This window comes from Mobula hypostoma, chromosome 18, assembly GCF_963921235.1.
Source record: "Mobula hypostoma chromosome 18, sMobHyp1.1, whole genome shotgun sequence".
Classification (NCBI taxonomy): Eukaryota; Metazoa; Chordata; class Chondrichthyes; order Myliobatiformes; family Myliobatidae; genus Mobula; species Mobula hypostoma.
Genome location: NC_086114.1, coordinates 45,805,102 through 45,826,322, shown reverse-complemented (window position 1 = coordinate 45,826,322; position 21,221 = coordinate 45,805,102). Strand labels below are relative to the sequence as shown.

General features: G+C 41.4%; 1 protein-coding gene across 1 annotated transcript in view; it reads left to right on the top strand.

The window, feature by feature from the left end:
* The first annotated feature begins 1,118 nt into the window (after nucleotides 1–1,118).
* The window catches only part of LOC134358503 (potassium/sodium hyperpolarization-activated cyclic nucleotide-gated channel 3-like), a 531,682-nt gene continuing 511,579 nt past the window's right edge, over nucleotides 1,119–21,221 (top strand). Inside the window, exon 1 of the mRNA XM_063070795.1 lies at nucleotides 1,119–1,857. Coding sequence (XP_062926865.1) covers nucleotides 1,127–1,857 — 731 coding nt within the window. The 5' untranslated portion in view covers nucleotides 1,119–1,126. The remainder of the gene's footprint in view (nucleotides 1,858–21,221) is intronic.

Here is a 21,221-nt window from a genome sequence, read left to right as displayed (position 1 = left end):
TTGCATAACATAACTTGTTTCTCTTCTGTTGAACCTCCCCTGAACGGTAGAAGTGGTTATTTTCTATTGAAAAGTAGATGCCGCCCGTCCTGCTGAGCTTTTCCAGCACCTTTGCCTTTTTTTATTTAACTCCGCGATTAGGGATTCATGGAATCTTACTGTGTGTAAAATGGCCACCGTCCGCCCTCGAAGCGATTGATTGGAAGACTCCTGAAGAGAGAGAGAGAAAGCGAATCTCCCCTGTGAAATGTCATTTAAGATTGAACAGACTTCCTGAATTGAGGTCGTTTCATGTTCGTGCCGCTGTTCAGATCCTCGTTCGGCCATCCCATCCTTCTAAAAACTGTACTTAATCAGAGCTCAAAACGAAGGAGAATGATCCCCGGACAATCGGTAGGGAAGCGATGACAGGAAGAGCGAATTCCAGGCACTTGGTGGAAAAATAATGTTTTCACTGCCCACAGTTGCGCTTCAAGTTAGCAACAGTTGTGTACCTCGGAGGATGGTTCTCATTCCTGGGAAGTGTGCTTTCAGCTGCGTTAGAACTGTTTTACTAACCGTGCAATTACGTAGCTCCGATGGAAACATGCCTTCTCGGGTTAACACATTGGGAGGGTATCTCCTATAGCAACCCAATGGATCGTGTTTTCTTGCTCAGTAAAGGCGACGTTAAGAAAAAAGATGCAAACCGTTCACGATTGTAAGAAACGTTCTCCTCGGTTTAATCATTGCGGTACAGTGGTGCGCAGCCGTGCCTAGACTACTGGTGACCTGCTTTGTGTCTGCTATGTAACTCAAAAGGGTAAACGTCTCTTGATTTTATTTCCGTGTGTTTTAAATGTCTTAACAAAAATATCATTTCTCTTCGGGGGCCCGACCGCTGGTGGTTCGAGAACGAGAGACGCTTCCACCCCCCCCCCCGGCCTCCTTAAAAGTTTAAAGAAGAGAAGCGGCAATAATTCTGCCATAAAGGGAAAGGAGGAGGAGGAGGAGGAGGAGGGGTGAGTGCGGGGGTGATGTTTGTATTTGCTCTCCGTGCATCACGGTGTCTGGGGTGAAATGCGCCGTGTAATTCAGATACCTTGGAGGAAATGCCCGTGACTCGCCGGCCGCAGACGCACTCGGGATGCTGGAGGAGAGGGGCAGGTTCGGTGTTCCCGCCGGAGGGGAGATGGAGAGGTTGCCTCCTGCCATGCGGAAGAGGCTGTACAGTCTCCCCCAGCAGATAGGAACCAAAGACAACATGATGGAGTGCGACGGAGACCGTGAGCCCAACCGAAGGAGCATTAAGATGAAGCCACTTCCCTCACCTACTGGGGGAGGCGCAAGGTGGGCTGGGGACGCCAAGGGAGGGGAAGGCAAGACGGTGGAAACAGATGTCAGTAAGCTCGGCAAGACCAGCTCCAACGGGGACTGCCGGCGTTTCCGTGGAAGCCTCTCCTCCGTCGGCAGCAGGCAACTGCACGAAGACGATGTGGCTGAGGGCAAGCGCCTGATCGGTGAAGGGGAGTCCACTCCGAGCGAGGGCACCAACCCGGGCAGCGAGGACGGCTCGAGCTCGGGGTCAGCTTCGGTACAGAGCGGGCGACCGGGCGTCAAGCAGCCGACGGCGGCGGCGACCGAGCAAGAGGAAAGGTCGGCGTTGTTTAAAGCGGACGGCACCGACCAGATCTTCCTGGAAGACGACTTGCGGGCCAGCCAAACCGGCTTCATGCAAAGACAGTTCGGAGCAATGCTGCAGCCCGGAGTTAACAAGTTTTCCCTGAGAATGTTTGGGAGCCAGAAGGCTGTAGAGAGGGAGCAGGAGCGCGTCAAATCGGCGGGGTTTTGGATTGTTCATCCTTACAGCGATTTCAGGTACCGATTATTGTTTCCCTATTTGCCTACTGCACTGCCACACCAACGACTTAAAATCACTTAAAACACTTCCCGTAAATTTACGTCAAAAGCCATCTCGCTTCCAGTTCTCCGCGCGTTCGCGGCTTCTCGGTGGAAAACACCGAACTCCAGTAAAGTTTGAAGTAAGCGGGTTGGTGCTGTAGTACTAAAATAAACAGTGCCTAACAGCGCAGGATAAATTTGGGGAGCTTGAGCAGTTAATATAGTATTAATTTTCAAAACCTTTTCGTTAACCCCGACTAGGAACTCAAAACTAGGTGTTCATTGCAAAATTAAGCAACATTTAGATCGGCGTTCGCAGTGAATTCCACACATAAATGTCTTCCAGAGAAATATACACCTTGTTCTTCATATCAGATCTTAAAAACTATGTTTCTTTCCCCCTTACTGCGTCGGCGTATCTTTTGTGTGTTTGGATATTGGGCAATTTGGATAATTTGTGGTCGAACTTTTAAAATATGTTAAGAGTTTAGCACCGTATTAGTTGCAAGTGTTTTAATAGTCTGTTTTAAATCTGTGACTGTTTCGGAACCCTACGTTGGTAGCTCTAACGCCATGTCTCGTTACAAAATATGGTTTAATATTTGCACTCTTCGTTATGACATCTTTCCATTGAATTAGAAGGAAAAGCATATGGGGTGGGAGATAAGAGGGAGAAGCGATCTTGGGAGCAGCTCCATCCAGAACGATTACCCATTCCGAAATGTCAGTGAGCCTCTGTGTGAGTTTGAACAGGCTCTTCATATCTTCTTCTAACGCGCAACTAAAGCTAAAATAAGGTGTGGAGGAGCGAGGGAGAGCGTGAAGGACGAGTTATAAGCCAGAGAAACGGGACTTCGAAGGTTGACACCTATTACGATGTCTTTAAGTTCTTTTGACAAGAGGCTGTTATCCTTGGTTCTGAAAACTACATTGGTTGTTGGGACTGTACCTTGCAAGGGGAAGTTAACACATTTCTCGCAGCAACAGTCACCAGACCAGTGTCCAGTGACAAAGTTCCCCGCAGAACAGAGGGAGGAAAGTTGCTCTCCTTAGATGGATTTTGTAATAATGCTCGATGTGCAAAATACAAATTATCTGGCATGGGGGAAATCGCAGATTAAACATGCACTGTACTGTTTTGTAGAATCTAAATTCTCTAACACCACGATCGGATTTTAACAAGGGAAATCCGACACTCTCACTTGCCATTTTGTAGGATAGCTTAATTTCTCGTAGATTATCTCCTCGTGAAGTTCACGCGGAAACAAACCTTGCCTGCTTCTTCCCCGCAGACGGCTGCGGAAGAGGGTTTGCCCGACTCTGTAACTTATAATTAATGTGGAGATCTCGTCGTCATTAATACTGATGGGTGTATAACAGCAATTACAGGACTTTAACCTTGTGCATGTGTTCAGATAATATGATAAACTGCGATGGCAATGTGTCAATAATTTATAGGCTGTCATCTGAACCCTGAGATGAGATTCCATCTTCAGCATCACCTTTATTGTGTACAGTCCCGAAATAACACTGCCGCATATCGACACATAAGCTCAATACTTCCAGATGAAATTAATATCTGTTTTATCAGACACTTTAATCCATTTATTAATTATCTCTGTTTCTTTATATTTTAAATACATAACTATCTGGTAAGAGTCGAGTTTGTAAATTGGCGATGTCTAACACCCTACGCAATGCGTTAGGCTTACCATGTCACACTTCTTAACGAAATGACATTGGTCTGGTAATGCAATGGAATAAAACAATTGTCAACATTTCAGTCAAGAGGGAGGCATTTGAAATACACTTCAGAAGAAGGGACGGAGACACAACAGACTGCAGATGCTGGAATCTGGAGCAAAAGACGAACTGCTGGAACAGCTCGGCGGCCCAAGCGGGGGCCAGCTAGTCCAGATGCAGGGCCTTGACCGAAGACGTCGACCATCCCTTCGTCTTCATGATGCCGCTTGACCCGCTAAGTTCCTGGAAGACAGTGAGGAATAGACCAGTCTACGCGTTGCTAAAATTTACACAATGCATCTATGAATCGTTGTTGTTGGCTGTGAACCACGGAAAAGGCAGTTGTTTCAGTAACTTCACGAGAAGGGCCTTAGCAACACCGTGAACGGTGGGAGGAAGGAGATTAAAAAGTAGACCCTAGCAGATAAGGGAGGATCGATATGAGGAATGGAAGGCTGGGCTAACAGGAGGGCATAATAAGTCCATTGCAGCACAAGGCATAGTGGAAGATGGTTCTTCCTGTATATACACTGCCGATCACCCCTCAATACTTGCCATAGTCTCTGGACTAATATCAAATAACTTTTCTTTGAAATGGTTCCAATGCAATTAGAAAATACCTTGAAATGTTTTGTTTTAAGACTGGATAGAATATACTTCTGTGTTTCACTCAGGTGTTAGGTAAATATACTGGATCATGTAGTCAAGATATGTTCTGAGTGATTCTGTAAAAGAGTCTGTAGCTAATGCAATGTTAAGAAGTAACAATTAAATAATTGTTTCTCCAGGATTTCAGTTAAGGAATTTGACCTGAAATAATGAAATATCATAATTTGGAATGATGATCAGCAAAGTTTCAAAATCTGTTTCTTTTTCTGCTAATTCATGTTTTACCTTATTGTTTATACATAACGCAGTACTGAGTTGTCACAACTTAAATCTGTTTACACGTTATTGCAAATGCTGTTGTGGATTCTTAAAGTTTAAACTATCCTGCTGTGTGTCAACAAGTGCAAGCCATTTAGGAATGTGTTGTGACAGCTCTTGGTGTAAAAGTGTATCATTTTTTTTCAACCAGGCTGATTAAACCTGAATCACATTGATTGTAAAGCTAGTCTGTGATTTAATGAGTCACAGACAATTTCATTGTGGTACATTGCATCACCTCCTCTTCATGTTTAACAAACCACAGGGTATAGTATGTGGGAAGCACCGTGGTTTCATTGATGTAAGTGAGAAGCACTTTTAGTTCACTTATTTTGAACATGTGAATGGAAGGTCTTCAGTAGAGTGTTCAGATTAATTTAAGCAGCAGAGCCTATGTGAAGATTAACACTCAGTGGCTACTTTATAGGTAGACAATAATAAAGTGGCCACTGAATGTACTACTTTCATGGTGCTTTGCTTCTGGAATCCATCCACTTTAAGGTTCAACGTGTTGTGCATTCGGAGATCCTCTTCTGCAAACCACTGATGCAATGCATGGTTTATTGCATTACTGTTGCCTTCCTGTTAGCATGAAGCAGTCTGGCTAGTCTCTTCTGACCTCCCTCATTAACAAGGCATTTTTGCTCACAGAACCTTCACTCACTGGACTCTTCCATTTGTTTTTTTTACATCATTCTCTGTAAACTCCAGAGACCATTGTGTGCAAAAATCCCGGGAGGATTGCAGTACCTGAGATACTCCAACCACCCCATATGACACCAACAATTATTCCACGGTCAAAGTCTTGAAGATCACATTTCTTCCCCATTTTGATGTTTGGTCTGAACAGCAACTGAACCTCTTAAGCACCATATCCATGGTTTTATGCATTGAGTTGCTGCCACATGAATGACTGATTAAATAATTGCATTAATGAGCAGGATACAGGTGTTCCTAATAAACTTGCCGTTGAGTGTTTGTTCTCAGTTCATTGTGGTATTGAGAGAGTGCTGTGCTGTTGGAGATGTTACCAGCCCTCCCAGGTGAAAATAAAAATAAGCCCTGTAAAGAAGATGAAGGGAGTTCGTTTAGTGATGCAGAACTGCACCCTGTCTTTGGAGACACTGGAGACTGCAGATGCTGGAATCTGAAGAAACAAGCAAGATGCTGGAGGAACTCGGCATGGTGATGACAGAGCAGTACAGCACAGGAACAGGCCCTTTGGCTCACAATATTCTGCTAAACTGAATTAATAATCAAATGCCCATTTAAACTAATCCCTTCTGTCAGCACAATGTCCATATCCTTCCATTTTTCTCACATTCATGTGTATCTAAATGTCTCTTAGAAGTCCCTAATGTATCTGCTAACTATCATCCCAGTCAATACATTCCAGAAACCCATTACTCTCTGTGTAAAAAATATTCACATCACATCTCCTTTGAACGTAACCCCACTCACCTCAAATGCATGCCCTTTGGCATGAGACATTTCAACCCTAGGAAAAATATACTGACTGTCTAGTCCATCTATGCCTCTCAAAATTTTACAAACCTCTATCAGGTTTCCCCTCAACTTTTGCTGCTCCAGGGAAAACATCCCAAGATTGTCTTTCATTGCAGCACATGCTCTCTAATCCAGGCAGCATCCTGGTAATTCTCTCCTGCATCCTTGCTAAAGTCTTGACATCCTTCCTATTATGGGGTTACCAGAACTGTATATAATATTGCAGATGTAGCCCAACTGGAGTTTTATAAAGCTGCATTGTAACTTCCTGACTTTTGAACTCAATGCCTCGACTAATGGAGGATTAGTTCAGATGCAGGGTCTCAAGCTATCCATTTCCCTCCACAGATGCCGTCTGATCTGCTGAGTTCCTCTGGGTTCTTGTCTGTTACTTCACCTTCTTCTTGCCCAGCATCTGCAAAACTTCTGGACAAGTGGGAATATTGGTCAGTTTTCCCATTGTGAGCCGAGAAGCATTGGTAAGGAAAGCAGAACAACTGCTACTCTGGATGAGATCACCACACAATGAATCAGGGATGACTTATCTATATTTAAATGGAGAAACGTCACAAAATACCACTTAATTTTTAAAATTTTAATGATACCTTATAAGGCGGTTCAAGACTATTTCACAATATGAAAATGACCCACAGTTTATAATTAATTTTAACAGTTCATTCTTAAGTTTTGAGTATGTTCCAGGATAATACTTTTCTTTGAACATTTTAACATGGGTAACAATAATTGTCCTCATTTTTCAGCGCTAGAATACCTATAGGGAAGAGTAAGTCTGGAACCACACCTTCACAGAGAGTCATTCAATGCAGACTGTACCTGTTCTAATTGTAAGAACTGTGAAGTGCAGTAGGTTTTTTCTTAAGGCTTCCTTCCTTTGTCATTCTTGAGAATTTATATTGCTAATGCAATAATACAAAAAAGTAATCAAGTTTGGGAGGTGAGATGTCTGCATTTGTGTCGAGGTGTCCTTGCTTTTGGCTTCCTTGCATTATGTAGTTTTATAAGCAGTGAAGAAACACAGGCCAACATTTGACCTTGTGTCAGCGCCCTCTGAACCTGATCAATAAAGAGGGCTTCCAAGTATTTTGTATGTTCTGTCTCCCTGCGCAGATGTACACCTGAAGATGGAGAATTCCCTTGCTGAGAAATTGTAATTATAGTCCACCTGATAATGTGTCTATATCTGTCAAATTTAAAACTGACTGAACATTCAAGCACACATCAGTGCCACCACTAAAACTGCTTATTTCCTCTTTTGTAATATCATCTGATTCTGACCTGGCTGGTCATGTCTGCTGCTGAAACTTCATTATGCTTTTATTATGCTTGTCAATAAATTTCCCTCTTTTCACTTTCTGTTAACATGTGGTCATCCCACTGTCTAAATCGTATTGTGTCACCAATTCCACCTCCGCTCATTGATGTACATTGGGCAGGATGATGATTTTTAAGATTATTTTCTTATTTTCCAAACTGAGCAGAACTTTTCCCTGCATCCTGACCCCAATCCCTTTAGTTCTAGAACTTCCTTTCGATCAAGATTAATGTTCCATCAAGATTATCAGACCTATTGACTCTCAATGTGAATCTTTGTTTGATAATCTTCTGAGAAGCATTTCAATATTTTAACATCTTAAATGTGGTACATATTTGCAAGTTGCTATCATTGAGATGCAAGAGGTTCTGCAGATGCTCGAAATCCACAGCAACACACACACACACACACACCACACAGTGCTGGAGAAAATCAGTGGGTCAGACAGCATCTATGGAGTGGAATGAACAGTTGACATTTTGACCTGAGGGTCTCTGCCTTGAACGTTGACTGCTTATTCCTCTCTATAGATGCTGACTGACCCGCTGAGTTCCTCCAGCCTTTTGTGTGTGTTATTATCATCAAGACCATCTCATATTGCTTACACACAGAGAGCAATTGGTGCATTTGTACATAAAGAAGGACCCATAACGACAGCTCTCTGTCATTATACTTATCACACTTTATCTGTTCATTGCTGTCCTCTGTGTTTTAAATTGGTAGATAGGTATCATCTGGTGTCTGTTTAGTGGACATTGAAACTGTTATAAACAGTATGAATTCTTTCCACTTGTTTATTTCAATCTCCAGCAGTAGCAGCACTGACTGAGATAAATATCATTTGCGGAACTGTGAAATGGTTGGAACAGATGCATTATGATGGCATTTTAGTCCACTTGTAGTCCATAATGTGTGAAAGTAAAGCAAAAGAGTAGGTAGACCTTGGGGTATAACTTGTGACACTGAACAAGTAACATATCATGATTGATAACATATCAAATGGACGTTTTTGTTGATGTGGAAATTTAGATTGATGGGTTTTGTGTATAAGTAGTTATATTTCCCTGTATCTAACAGAGATGTCACTTTTTTTCTTATTCTGTGTTCAAGACGTGTGCTTTGCTGTCTAAGCCTGCTCATCCCTGACTATTTGGCCATGTAACATGTCAGATAAGAGTTACACTTTGCAGGTAGGCCTAGACCAAGAACCGATTTCCTTACTAACCTCTGAAGGTATTAATAAACCAAGTGTTTTTTTTAATAGTCACATCATCATTATTATGAATCCCAAAATTTATTCAATTAGCTGAACTCCAACTACTATGGTGAGATTTGAAAGTCTATCTCCAGATCATTACAAGTCTAAAACCTAACCACAATATTACTCTCTGGAGTTATAGAACAATATCTGACTGAAAATCTGGGACAACTTTAACTTCATTAAATTGAAGTTTTAAAATGGCAATTTAAAACTAGATTCTTCAAGCCCAACAACAAGCACAAAACTCTGGAGGAATTCTGCAAGACAGGCTGCACCAATAGAGGGTGATAAATAGTTCAAGCAAGACCCTTCATAGATGCTGCCTGACTTGCCAAGTTCTTCCAGCATTTTGTGTATGTTGCTAAAGAGTTCCAGCACTTGGAGAACCTCTTGTATTTATGCTTCATGCCCTCCCCCTCTCCCCTCACCCTGGCCTTCTCATTGTCATTGTTATGTTTTCTCGGTTACCTGACCTGTTATTCCTTTATTGAGACAGTAACCTGAGAATCCATTGTCCTCAGGAGACTTGCAGCCTTACGTGTAAAAAATATTCTCCTCACCTCTGTCTTACTGGCTGAAACCATTCTTACAGCACTTTGCTGTAGACAGTTCCAATAACTATGGTATAAAATTCCACAGCCTCCCCAACTTAAATGGTTGACCCAGTGTTCTGAGACTACTTCCCCCCAGATCCAGAGTTTCCAACAGAAAAAAACGTTTTGAGGTTGTAAGTTTAAAAGAGAAAGCTAATAGGGAAGCATAAGGCTGGGCGTCTTTTGCAGAAGTCTCCTGGACCAGAATACTTGCTTGCAATGCACAGCTTATTTCCTGTGCATTCTTACCCACCTCCCAAATGTTCTTTGTGTATCGCTTAATGCCCAAGATAGGATCACAGTATTCAGGTTCCCTGCTAGCAGTTGGGAATCACTTACAAATATCTACAGTAGTAATAGTAATAATAATGATAATAATAACAACAATAATTAAGAGAAAAGCAAAGAGAAAAGCTAAGGAAATACTAAGAAAGTATAAGGTCCATACAAGAAATGATCATCCTAACAAAAGCATTGCAAAATTTATCGATACACTGAAACAAAAGCTTGGTGCATACAAAGCCAGACTAAATAGCTATGTGAACTGTGCCAGACGAAGAAAACCGAGCTATCAGTTCAGGAACAATGGAAAAGGTTTATGCAGGACATTGAAACTGAATTCGATGCACTAAAATGTCACCAACAAACACAGAAATAATGCACTTTTGGTCTACTATCTGGTCAAAAGGGTGATGCACAATTATGGACCAAGCTGGATTAGGGAGGAAAAAGAATGCACTCACACAATTGAAGACATGCAAACACCTGAAGTTACAATGGATATGCTCAAAGTGATTATAAAAATACCCACGCAACACACACAAAATGCTGGTGGAACGCAGCAGGCCAGGCAGCCTCTATAGCAAGAAGTACAGTCGACGTCTCGGCCCGAAATGTCGACTGTACTTCTTCCTGTAGAAGCTGCCTGGCCTGTTGTGTTCCACCAGCAGTTTGTGTGCGTTGCTTGAATTTCCAGCGTCTGCAGATTTCCTCATGTTTGCGTTTATAAAAATACCAACAACTGGAAAAGTACCAGCAGTAATAATATTTGTAATTATTGGTATTAAAACTACTTGCCTTCATCAGTACCTATTAATACATATCAACAATTTTCTTAAAAATCCTGAAAAAATGTCCGGATTTTTGACAGAAGGTAAAACATATCTCTTGGCTAAAGGAGAAATCACAAATAGCCCATCAAAATATTATCCTATTACTTGTTTACAAACTATATATAAAATTGTAATATTCAGCTTCTTGCAACTAATCACCACTCATTTGACCACACTATACTTACAGAGGAGCAGAAAGAGTGCCATAAGTGGCTGTAAGGAACAACTAATAATAGATTCTGCAATTCGAAATCAAGCCCAGTGTAAGAGTAGAAATCTTTCATGTTGTATTGACTACCATAAAGCATTTGATTCTGTCCTGCACTCATGGTTAATAGAGGTTCTTATTATATATAAACTGCACCCAATATTTGTGAAATTCCTACAACATCTGATGAAGTATTGGCATGCTATAATCTGTTAATCAAAATAGAACAAACACCATTATCAAAATAAACAGAGGCATTTTTCAGGGTGACTCTCTAAGCTCACTATGGTTTTGTCTTGCTTTAAACCTGCCCTCTAATTTACTAAATTGGATGAAAATGGGATATCAAATCAGAGATAACCAAATGAATTACACCGTGACACACCTTCCATACATGGATGATTTCAAATTATACATCCCTTCACCAGTAAAGCTAAAGCAATTATTCACATACTAGAACTTTTTTCTAAAGATATAAATATAAACTTTGGACTAGATAAGTGCAGAACATTAAACAAAAAGAAAGGAGCAATAGATCTCATGGAAAACAAAACAGAGCTGCAGGACACAATACAACTGATGGATGAATATGAAATATATATGTAAGTATCTGGGATATCAGCAAGCAAAGAAGATAGATAAAGGGCAAACTTTTGAAAAATTTACTTCAAGACTTAAGAAAATCTGCCAAACAGACCTCAATGGTAAAAATATAACATAGGCAATAAACACCGTTGCTATACTGATATTAATGTATTCTTTTGACATAATATCTTGCTCTGAAACTGACCTGGAAAATTTACAAAGAAAATACTGAATGGACAAATTTTAGAAATCACGATGTACACTCAAACACACTTAGATTAACTCTACCTAGGACAGAAGAAGCAAGAGGAATAACAGACATTAAAAAACTATGCAACAGTCAGATAAGACTTTTAAAGGTTTATTTCCATCAGTGAAAACAAAGTTCAGCACTGATCACAAGCATATGCAATTCTGATAAGAAATACACACCACTAAACTTAAATAAAAGCATAACCCAGAAAAATTAAATTATCGCTATAGAAGAAAAAAAGTTAACCAATGAAAGAGCATGACCCTCTGTGGAAGACACCCCCATGATCTGAGCAGACTAGATGTTGACAAGAAGGCATCAAATGCCTGGCTCAAAATTCGAGACCTCTTCTCAGAAACAGAGAGGTTCCTTGTGGACCAGTTGGTAAACACAAAAAAATGATCAAAATTGCATAATAAAAGACCAGCAACTTCAAGATGATAAATACAGAAATGTCAAGAGAAACAAAAAACAATTTAACACATTACAGACACGAGAAAATCTGCAGATGCTAGAAATCCAAGCAACACACACAAAATGGTAGAGGAACTCAGCAGGCCAGACAGCATCAATGGAAAAGAGTAAACAGCTAACACCTAGTGCTGAGACCCTTCATCAGGACTGGAGAAAAAAGATGAGAAGTCAGAATAAAAAGGTGGGGGGAGGGGAAGAAGAAATACTAGGGGATAGGCAAAATCAAGAGAGCAGAAGGGGGTGAAATAAAGAGCTGGGAAGTTGATTGGTGAAAGAGATAAATGGCTGGAGAAGGGGGAACCTGATAGGAGAGGACAGAAGGTCCATGGAAGAAAGGAAGGGGGAGGAGCACCGGAGGAAGGTGATGGGCTGGTAAGAAGATAAGATGAGAGAGGGACATGGGAAAGGGGAATGGGTGAAGGAGAGACACTGCCAGAAGTTCGAGAAATCAATGTTCATGCCAGCAGGTCGGAGGCTACCCAGATGGAATATGTTGCTCCTCCAATTTGAGATGGCATCATCGCAGCAGTAGAGGAGGCCATGGACTGACATGTCAGAATAGGATCCCACTTTTTCTGGCGGACAGAACTAAGGTGCTTGGCAAAGAGGTCTCCCAATCTATGTCAGGCCTCACCGATATACGGGAAGCCACACTGGGAGCAGCAGGTACAGTAGATGGCCCCAACAGACTCACAGGTGAAGTGTCACCTCACCTGGAAGGGCTGTTTGGGGTCCTGAATGGTAGTGAGTGAGGAGGTGTAGCGCTTGTTCTATTTACAAGGATAAGTGCCAGGAGGGAGATCAGTGGGGAAGGACGAATGGACAAGGGAGTCAAGTAGGGAGTGATCCCTGCGGAAAGTAGAAAGTTGGAGGGGTGGGGAGGGAAAGATATACTTTGTGGTAGGGTCCCTTTGGAGATGGCGGAAGTTATGGAGAATTATGTGCTGGACGCAAAGGTCAGTGGGGTGGTAGGCGAGGACAAGAGGAACCCTATCACTGGTGGGTTGTGGGAGGATGGGGTGAGGGCAGATATGCGTGGAATGTAAGAGATGTGTGAAGGCAGCATTGATAGTGGAGGAAGGGAAGCACCTTTCCTTGAAGTAGGATGGCATCTCCTTAGTTAGGGAATGAAAAGCCTCATCCTGAGAGCAGATGCAGTAGAGACGGAGGAATTGAGAGAAGGGTTACAGGATTTTGCAGCAGTTTAACTCAATCTGATTACTTACACAGGCACAATCAATTCACCAAAATATTGTTTCAAAATGCAAACACATAAAAGACACCACATCTTACCATAAATAAAATGCTGATCCAGTTTCAGAGTCAGAGTCTCACAAATTATATTTTGACTGATCCATTGTTACAGATAGGACAATCCATAATAATATATTACAGCATAAACAAGCAAGAACAACTACCTAAGGATATAGCCATTCCAAACACAATAGACAGAAATCAATAATTGAAAAACACCAGAAATATGCAGAATTAAAAGGGGAAGTTGAAAGACTATGGAATTTGAACAGGCTGAAACATTGTCCCAATAGTAATATCTACAACTGGTATCATCCCAAAGTTACTACACAATAGCATTAAATAATTAGGCCTACACAACAATTTTATATAAATATCCAGAAAGCTACAATACTAAACACCACTAAAATAGTACAAAGGTTGCTAGCAATTGAGAAATGAGCATGCTTGGCTATGCCCATACCTCAGGTCTTACCAGCTTGAGCTGCTAAAACATAAAAATAATGTTTTAGGGGTAGTGATAGGGTAATTGCAAAAAGGCTTTTTCTACTGAGGATGGGTGACACTAGAACTTTAGGCCATACGCAAGGATGAAAGGTAAAATACTTAATGAGTACCTGAGGCGGAGCTCCAATAGGGTATCTGAGGGTGGTGAAGGTGTGGATCGAGCTGCCAGTGGAAGCGGAGGGGAACAGTTTTGATTTCAACATATAAGAGAAATGTGGATAGTACATGAATGGGAGGGTTATGGAGGGCTATTTTCCAGGTGTGCCTCGATGGGTCTAGGTAGAATAATAGTTTGGTGTGGACTAGATGGACTGTGCTGTAGTACTCAATAACTTTATAACTCTACAGAATCTTTGCAATTGAGGAGGACGCAACTTCCATCCTGCACCTCTCTCAGGGTACAAGTTAATTGGAAGAACACTGCACAGTGAATCAATTACCTTTCTAACTACTGCGTAGTGAGAACAGAAAAAAATAAATGGACCAGTCCTTTCTCCTACAATTCTGCTGCACCGGTTAAGCATTCCCATCTAAAATCTTCTAATTTACACACAGAGGATTGGATAGACATGTTGTGCAAATTCTTGTTTACAAAAGTCTAACTAAGAGACAATTAATACTTTACTTGTTAATAATGAGTTGACTTTATCTCCTACATAATTAATGTGAATTCTTAATGTGATAGCTGATGAAAAGTAACTTTCAGGCCCTTAGGACAATGCAATCTGTTTAACAGTCAGTGAAATATTTCTGCCACAGAACCTTAGATGTTTATGATGCGGAAGGAAGCCAATATTTTAATGATTTTCATACTGGCCAGAAATGGGCCTTAGATTAATCGCACTCCTCTGTTCTCAGTCCATAGCCCCGCACATCACTGTTCTTACTGGTAGCTTGTACTTATTTAAATGAGAACTTCTGGCCCCCCCAACCAAAATTTCAAGCTGTTAACTCCTGAATTTCAAAACTGATTAGTTAAAAAATATATATTCAATGGCCACTTTATTAGGTACACCTGAACACCTGCTCGTTAATGCGAATATGTAATCAATCAATCATGTGGCAGCTACTTAATGCATAAAAGCATGCAGACATGGTCAAGAGGTTCATTTGTTGTTCAGACCAAAAATCAGAATAGGGAAAAAAAATTGATCTAAGCGATTTTGACCATGGAATGACAGTTGGTGCCAGGCAGGATGGCTTGAGTATTTCAGAAACTGTTGATTCCCTGTGATTTTCATGCACAACACACCCTAGAGTTAAAAAAAAATCTAGTAAGTGGCAGTTCTGTGGGCAAAAGCATCTTGTTAATGGGAGAGGACAGAGGAGAATGGCTAGACTGCTTCAAGCTGACAGAAAGGCGACAGTAGATCAATAGACTAAACATTACATCAGTGGTGTGCAGAAGAGCATCTCTGAATGCACAACATGCTGAACCTTGAACTAGCTGGGCATAGCAGCCAGAAGCTCACAGATATATGCTCAGTGACCACTTTCTTAGCTACAGGAGGTTGCTGATAAAGTAGCCACTAAGTGTGTTCCCGCAGGTCTCATCATCACAGCTGTCATGCACTCATTTAACACAATCCTACATTAATTCCATTTTGTTTCCCTCAGTCACATCAGCTCCTTTAACCCCCACCCCATACTGCAGTCTATACTCTTGGGGCAGTTGCTAGTTAACCTACTGTACATCTTTTAGATATGGGAGGAAACCAGAGCACTTTAAGGAAGCCAACACAGTTATCTGAAGAATGTACAAACTCCACATAGACAGCTCCGGAGGTCAGAATTGAGCACAGGTCTTTGAAGCACAGCTTTACCAGGTGTGCCACTGTGCTGTCCCACAAATCCTTCCACCAACTGACTCATTTTATGTTTTTCTTGCTAAGAGAAGTGGCTACTCATGATTTTATATACCTGATATATTTCCTCGAAGTTCTCTATTCAAGAGAGAATAACTGCAGCTAAAATAACATTCATTTTAACTGCATCTCTGCAGCCCTGACATATAATTACAATAACAGAAAAACTTACAGTTACAAAATATATATATATAAAAATAATAATATAGCCCATGTCCCTCAGTGTCCTGGCCTGTAAATTGATGGTGCAGGGATGTTGACCTGGAGCCATGTTTCTGCAAGAGCAAGCCCACAGCAGTTCCTCACCTCACTCAAGTGCAGCTGCAGATGACCACCTTCCAGCTGGTCTTCCACTGAGCAAACACTGGACAGCAGCACTAACAGGAGGGGCCAGCTCCCAACCCAGCACGGAATCCAGCTGCACAAAGCCAGCCCTGGCGGCTCCTTCCCTGGCTGCTGTAATATGCAACTCCAAGGCTCTAATGTCTGGTCCACGTGACAGCCGAAGCCACTCAGCTCCCCCGCCGTTGGTCCTGCCAATGAACTAATGAATAGCTTAGCTGTGATTGAATTAGTGCAAATATCATAGTGTGAGAAAAGTAGAAGTCAATGTGTGCACAGAATGATCTCAGTAGCATGTCAGTATACTTGTTTGAGGTGACAGGTTGTAGCTAGCACAAAGGGGTAACTCCCTGCGCTTTTTAATACGGTACCGTGGAACCTTTTACTTTGCTGGAGCTCTGTATAGGATCTCTGGTGAACAGCTTCCCAATTAATGATATAAATAATACCCATAACAAAACAACAGCCCTTGAGTACTGTTTTAGAGTTTTAACATTCAAAACTCTTGGGCTTGGACTTAAAGTCCTTCTGACTCAGAGGTGAGTATGTATGCTGAGGCATGGTTGACACAACACTAATAATGACTACTAATGTGAAAGAAAGGAATTTACAGGAACATTATTATAATGGTTTTATTAGTTGTGTACTCCTGTTTCTACCCACCACCCCCGCCCCCCGCCCCCCTGAGTACCCAACAGTTTTTCTGGAAGAAGGAAGTCTTTAGATTTTACATATAAAATACATGTTCACTTACAAATTACCAAGTCATCGAATGATTCCTGTTGAGATAACAAACAATAATTGGGCTATAGTTTGATCTTTAGTCTCATTCTCAACCAGCCCTTCATCTTATAATGGAGTATTATTATTGCAGAGTACAAAATCTGATCTGTGGGTTGGTCTTTCCAGGTAATGGGAAATAAAAAGTGTTAACTCTTAAATTATGTTCATTCTCTCTGTATAAGCTATCTTTTACTTCACACATTCTGGAACCCAAATTAACATTTATCATACAAGACTAAATCTATGCAAAATTAAAACATATTTATTTCTGTAATATTATTTATGTACTGCCAAAATTAATAATTACAAATCAGCCTGAAATATAAGCAAAGCATTCTGATCATTTCTTGTTGTCACTTCTATTCCTTGTTGCAATTGCAACTACTGATCAATGCCCACAAAATGCTGGAGGAGCTCAGTAGGTGAAGCAGCATCTATGGAAGGGATTAAAGAGTTAATGTTTCAAGCCAAGACCCTTCATTAGACTTGAACCCCAACTCTTTATTTCTTTCCAAAGATGCTGCCTGACCTGCTGAGTTCCTCCAGCATTTTACGTGTTACACTGGATTCCCAGCATTTGCAGAATCTCTTGCGTTTAAGAACTGATCAATGTGCTTTTATGTTTTCTTTATCTAAGTATGTTTTTTTCTAATTAATTTGATGGAATTGATGCTTATGAAGTGTTGGTTATGGCTTGGAAAGTCTTGTCTTTCTGAGGCAGATCCAACTTGACTGGAACACAAGCCCCTGAGATGGCATATTTCACTGCACTACTGAGAGAGTGCTGCATTGTTGATGATGCTTCCTTTCGGAAGTGTTGCCTGCTCTTTCAGATGGATATAAAAGATTTCATGATGCCATTTAGAAAAATTGGGAAAGTTATCACCATTGACTTTATTAATATTTACCCCTCACTCACAATTTTTAATGATTGGCATTGAAACAAACAGGGAAACAAACAGGCCTGTGTCAACAACCAACATAGTCCCAGTGTGTGCTGGGGGGCAGCCTGCAAGTGTCACCATGCCTCTGGCACCAACATAGCATGCCTACAACTTTCATATCCCTAATAACTCATGCGACTTTGGAATATGGGAGGAAACCTGAATGCCTGGAGGAAACCCACATGGTCATGGGGAGAACGTAAAAATTCCTTACAGACAGCGGTGGGATGTAAATTCCGATCTCTGGCATTGTGAAGTATTACACTAATCACTATGCTACAATGCCGCTGAGCAGTACTGCCATGCTGCCTAATATGCCACCGTGCTGCTAATATTAATAAAAATAGTTTAATACTGTGTTTTAGTGAAATCTACTGTATGACAAGTGACCAACATCAAACATAGTTAATTGGCTGCAAAATGGATTAACATGTCATAAAGGACGCTACATAAATGTAATTCCTTCATTTGAATGTTTATAAGATGATAAGACATAGGATCAGAAAACACCATTCCATCATGCCTGCTTTATTATCCCCTTTGACCCCATTCTCCTGCTTCTCCCCATAACCTTTGATGCCCTTATTAATCAAGAAGCTATCGATCTCTGCTTAAATATACCCAATGATTTAGCCTCCACAGCTCTGTCTAGCACTGAGTTTCACAGATGCACCATCCTCTGGCTAAAAAAATTCTTTCTCGTATTCAAGAAAGTGTTAGTTTTTTTCTATTTAATGTTCCATCTCTTTTTCTCATTTACTGCTTTCTTAGCTGTACCTTTCTGAAAAAATAGTGAAATGCATGACTATATCTTCTGGATGTGGGAACTCAACAATACAGGCAAATGATTACGATTGCTTTTCTTATGGTCCAAAGGATGGTTTTTTCTCCTTGAGTATGAAGTTAGGGGGTCTTTCCTAATGTTACAGCATACACTAAAATATAGAAGACCATAGGATAGAGGAACAAAACTAGGTCATTCATCCAACGTGTCTACTCTGCCATCCAATCATGGCTGATTATTTCTTGACTGTCATTCAAATTCAAGTTTACTGTCATCTGATTTTACCTATACGGTAAAACTGCTTGCTGTCCTAGTGACAAGATCTCAGTGGTGGCAGGGTATTCATTAATCTCACGGCCTGAGGGAAGAAGCTGTTGACCAGTCTAGCTGTTCTAATCCTGATGCTTCTGTACTTTCTTCCTGATGGTGGTGGGTCTAAGAGATTTTGGGATGGGTGATAGGGATCCTCAAAATTGCTTTGGGCCCTTCTATCCAAAGGACTTGGTGAATGTCACAAATAGGGCGGGGGGGGGTGTTTGGGGAGCGAGATCCCAGTGATCCTTTTGGCTGTTCTTACTTTCGTCTGTGGGGTCTTGAGGCCTAACGCCTTTCACCTGCTGAACCACACGATGATGCAGCCAGTCAGGACACTCTCAGTGGTGCTCTTATAGAAAGCTGTTAGAATGGGGGTGGAGTGTCTGGCAAGCCTAAATTACCACAGAATGTGCAGACATCCACCTTCTCTCTGTAACCCTCAACCCCCTTACCAATCAAGAACCTATCAAGATCTGCCTTAAATTCATCCGATGGCATGGCTTCTACAGCCCGCCATGGCAACAAATTCCACCCTTTGGCTGAAAAAATTTCTCCTCATCTCAGTTCAAAAGGGACTTCCTTTATTCTGAGGCTGTGTTCTCAAATTTGAGACTTTTCTACTTCCTCTCTATGTTCACTCTAACAGTATCTGCTAGGTGTCAGTGAGATCCATCCTCATCCTCCTGAACTTCATCAAGTACAGACCCAGGTAAATCAAACACAGGGATTAAAACTTTCATTCCTGCCATCGTTATTGTGAACCTCCTCTGGACCCTCTCTTGGGCCAACACATCCTTCCTTAGATATTGGGGCCCAAATTTGCTCCAAAATGTAGTCTAACCAATGTCTTATAAAGCCTTAGCAAAGCATCCTTGCTCTTACATTGTAGACCTCTCAAAATGAATGATGACTTTGCATCTGACTCAACCTGCAGGTTAACCTTAAGGGAATCTTGAATGAGAGGAGATGTTGGGCAGTTTTTTTTTACGCAGTGAGGGGTAAGGGCTTAGAATGCACTGCTAGGGGTGGTGGTTGACGCTGAAACACTAGGGACATTTAAGAGACTCTTAGGTAGGTATCGGGATGAAAGAAAAGTGGAGGGTTATGGGGTTATGGGGTTCATAGGATGGAAAGGTTAACAATTGTTCATCCCAGTTTGGCAAAAGAATAAATCAAGGAAGGTAGTGCACCCGTGGCTGACAAGAGAAATTAGGGATAGTATCAATTCCAAAGAAGAAGCATACAAATTAGCCAGAGAAAGTGGCTCACCTGAGGACTGGGAGAAATTCAGAGTTCAGCAGAGGAGGACAAAGGGCTTAATTAGGAAGGGGAAAAAAGATTATGAGAGAAAACTGGCAGGGAACATAAAAACGGACTGTAAAAGCTTTTATAGATATGTAAAAAGGAAAAGACTGGTAAAGACAAATGTAGGTCCCCTGCAGACAGAAACAGGTGAATTGATTATGGGGAGCAAGGACATGGCAGACCAATTGAATAATTACTTTGGTTCTGTCTTCACTAAGGAGGACATAAATAATCTTCCAGAAATAGTAAGGGACAGAGGGTCCAGTGAGATGGAGGAACTGAGCGAAATACATGTTAGTAGGGAAGTGGTGTTAGGTAAATTGAAGGGATTGAAGGCAGATAAATCCCCAGGGCCAGATGGTCTGCATCCTAGAGTGCCTAAGGAAGTAGCCCAAGAAATAGTGGATGCATTAGTGATAATTTTTCAAAACTCGTTAGATTCTGGACTAGTTCCTGAGGATTGGAGGGTGGCTAATGTAACCCCACTTTTTAAAAAAGGAGGGAGAGAGAAACCGGGGAATTATAGACCGGTTAGCCTAACGTCGGTGGTGGGGAAACTGCTGGAGTCAGTTATCAAGGATGTGATAACAGCACATTTGGAAAGTGGTGAAATGATCGGACAAAGTCAGCATGGATTTGTGAAAGGAAAATCATGTCTGACGAATCTCATAGAATTTTTTGAGGATGTAACTAGTAGAGTGGATAGGGAAGAACCAGTGGATGTGGTATATTTGGATTTTCAAAAGGCTTTTGACAAGGTCCCACACAGGAGATTAGTGTGCAAACTTAAAGCACACAGTATTGGGGGTAAGGTAATGGTGTGGGTGGAGAATTGGTTAGCAGACAGGAAGCAAAGAGTGGGAATAAACGGGACCTTTTCAGAATGGCAGGCGGTGACTAGTGGGGTACCGCAAGGCTCAGTGCTGGGACCCCAGTTGTTTACAATATATATTAATGACTTGGATGAGGGAATTAAATGCAGCATCTCCAAGTTTGCGGATGACACGAAGCTGGGTGGCAGTGTTAGCAGTGAGGAGGATGCTAAGAGGATGCAGGGTAACTTGGATAGGTTGGGTGAGTGGGCAAATTCATGGCAGATGCAATTTAATGTGGATAAATGTGAAGTTATCCACTTTGGTGGCAAAAATAGGAAAACAGATTATTATCTGAATGGTGGCCGATTAGGAAAAGGGGAGGTGCAACGAGACCTGGGTGTCATTATACACCAGTCATTGAAAGTGGGCAT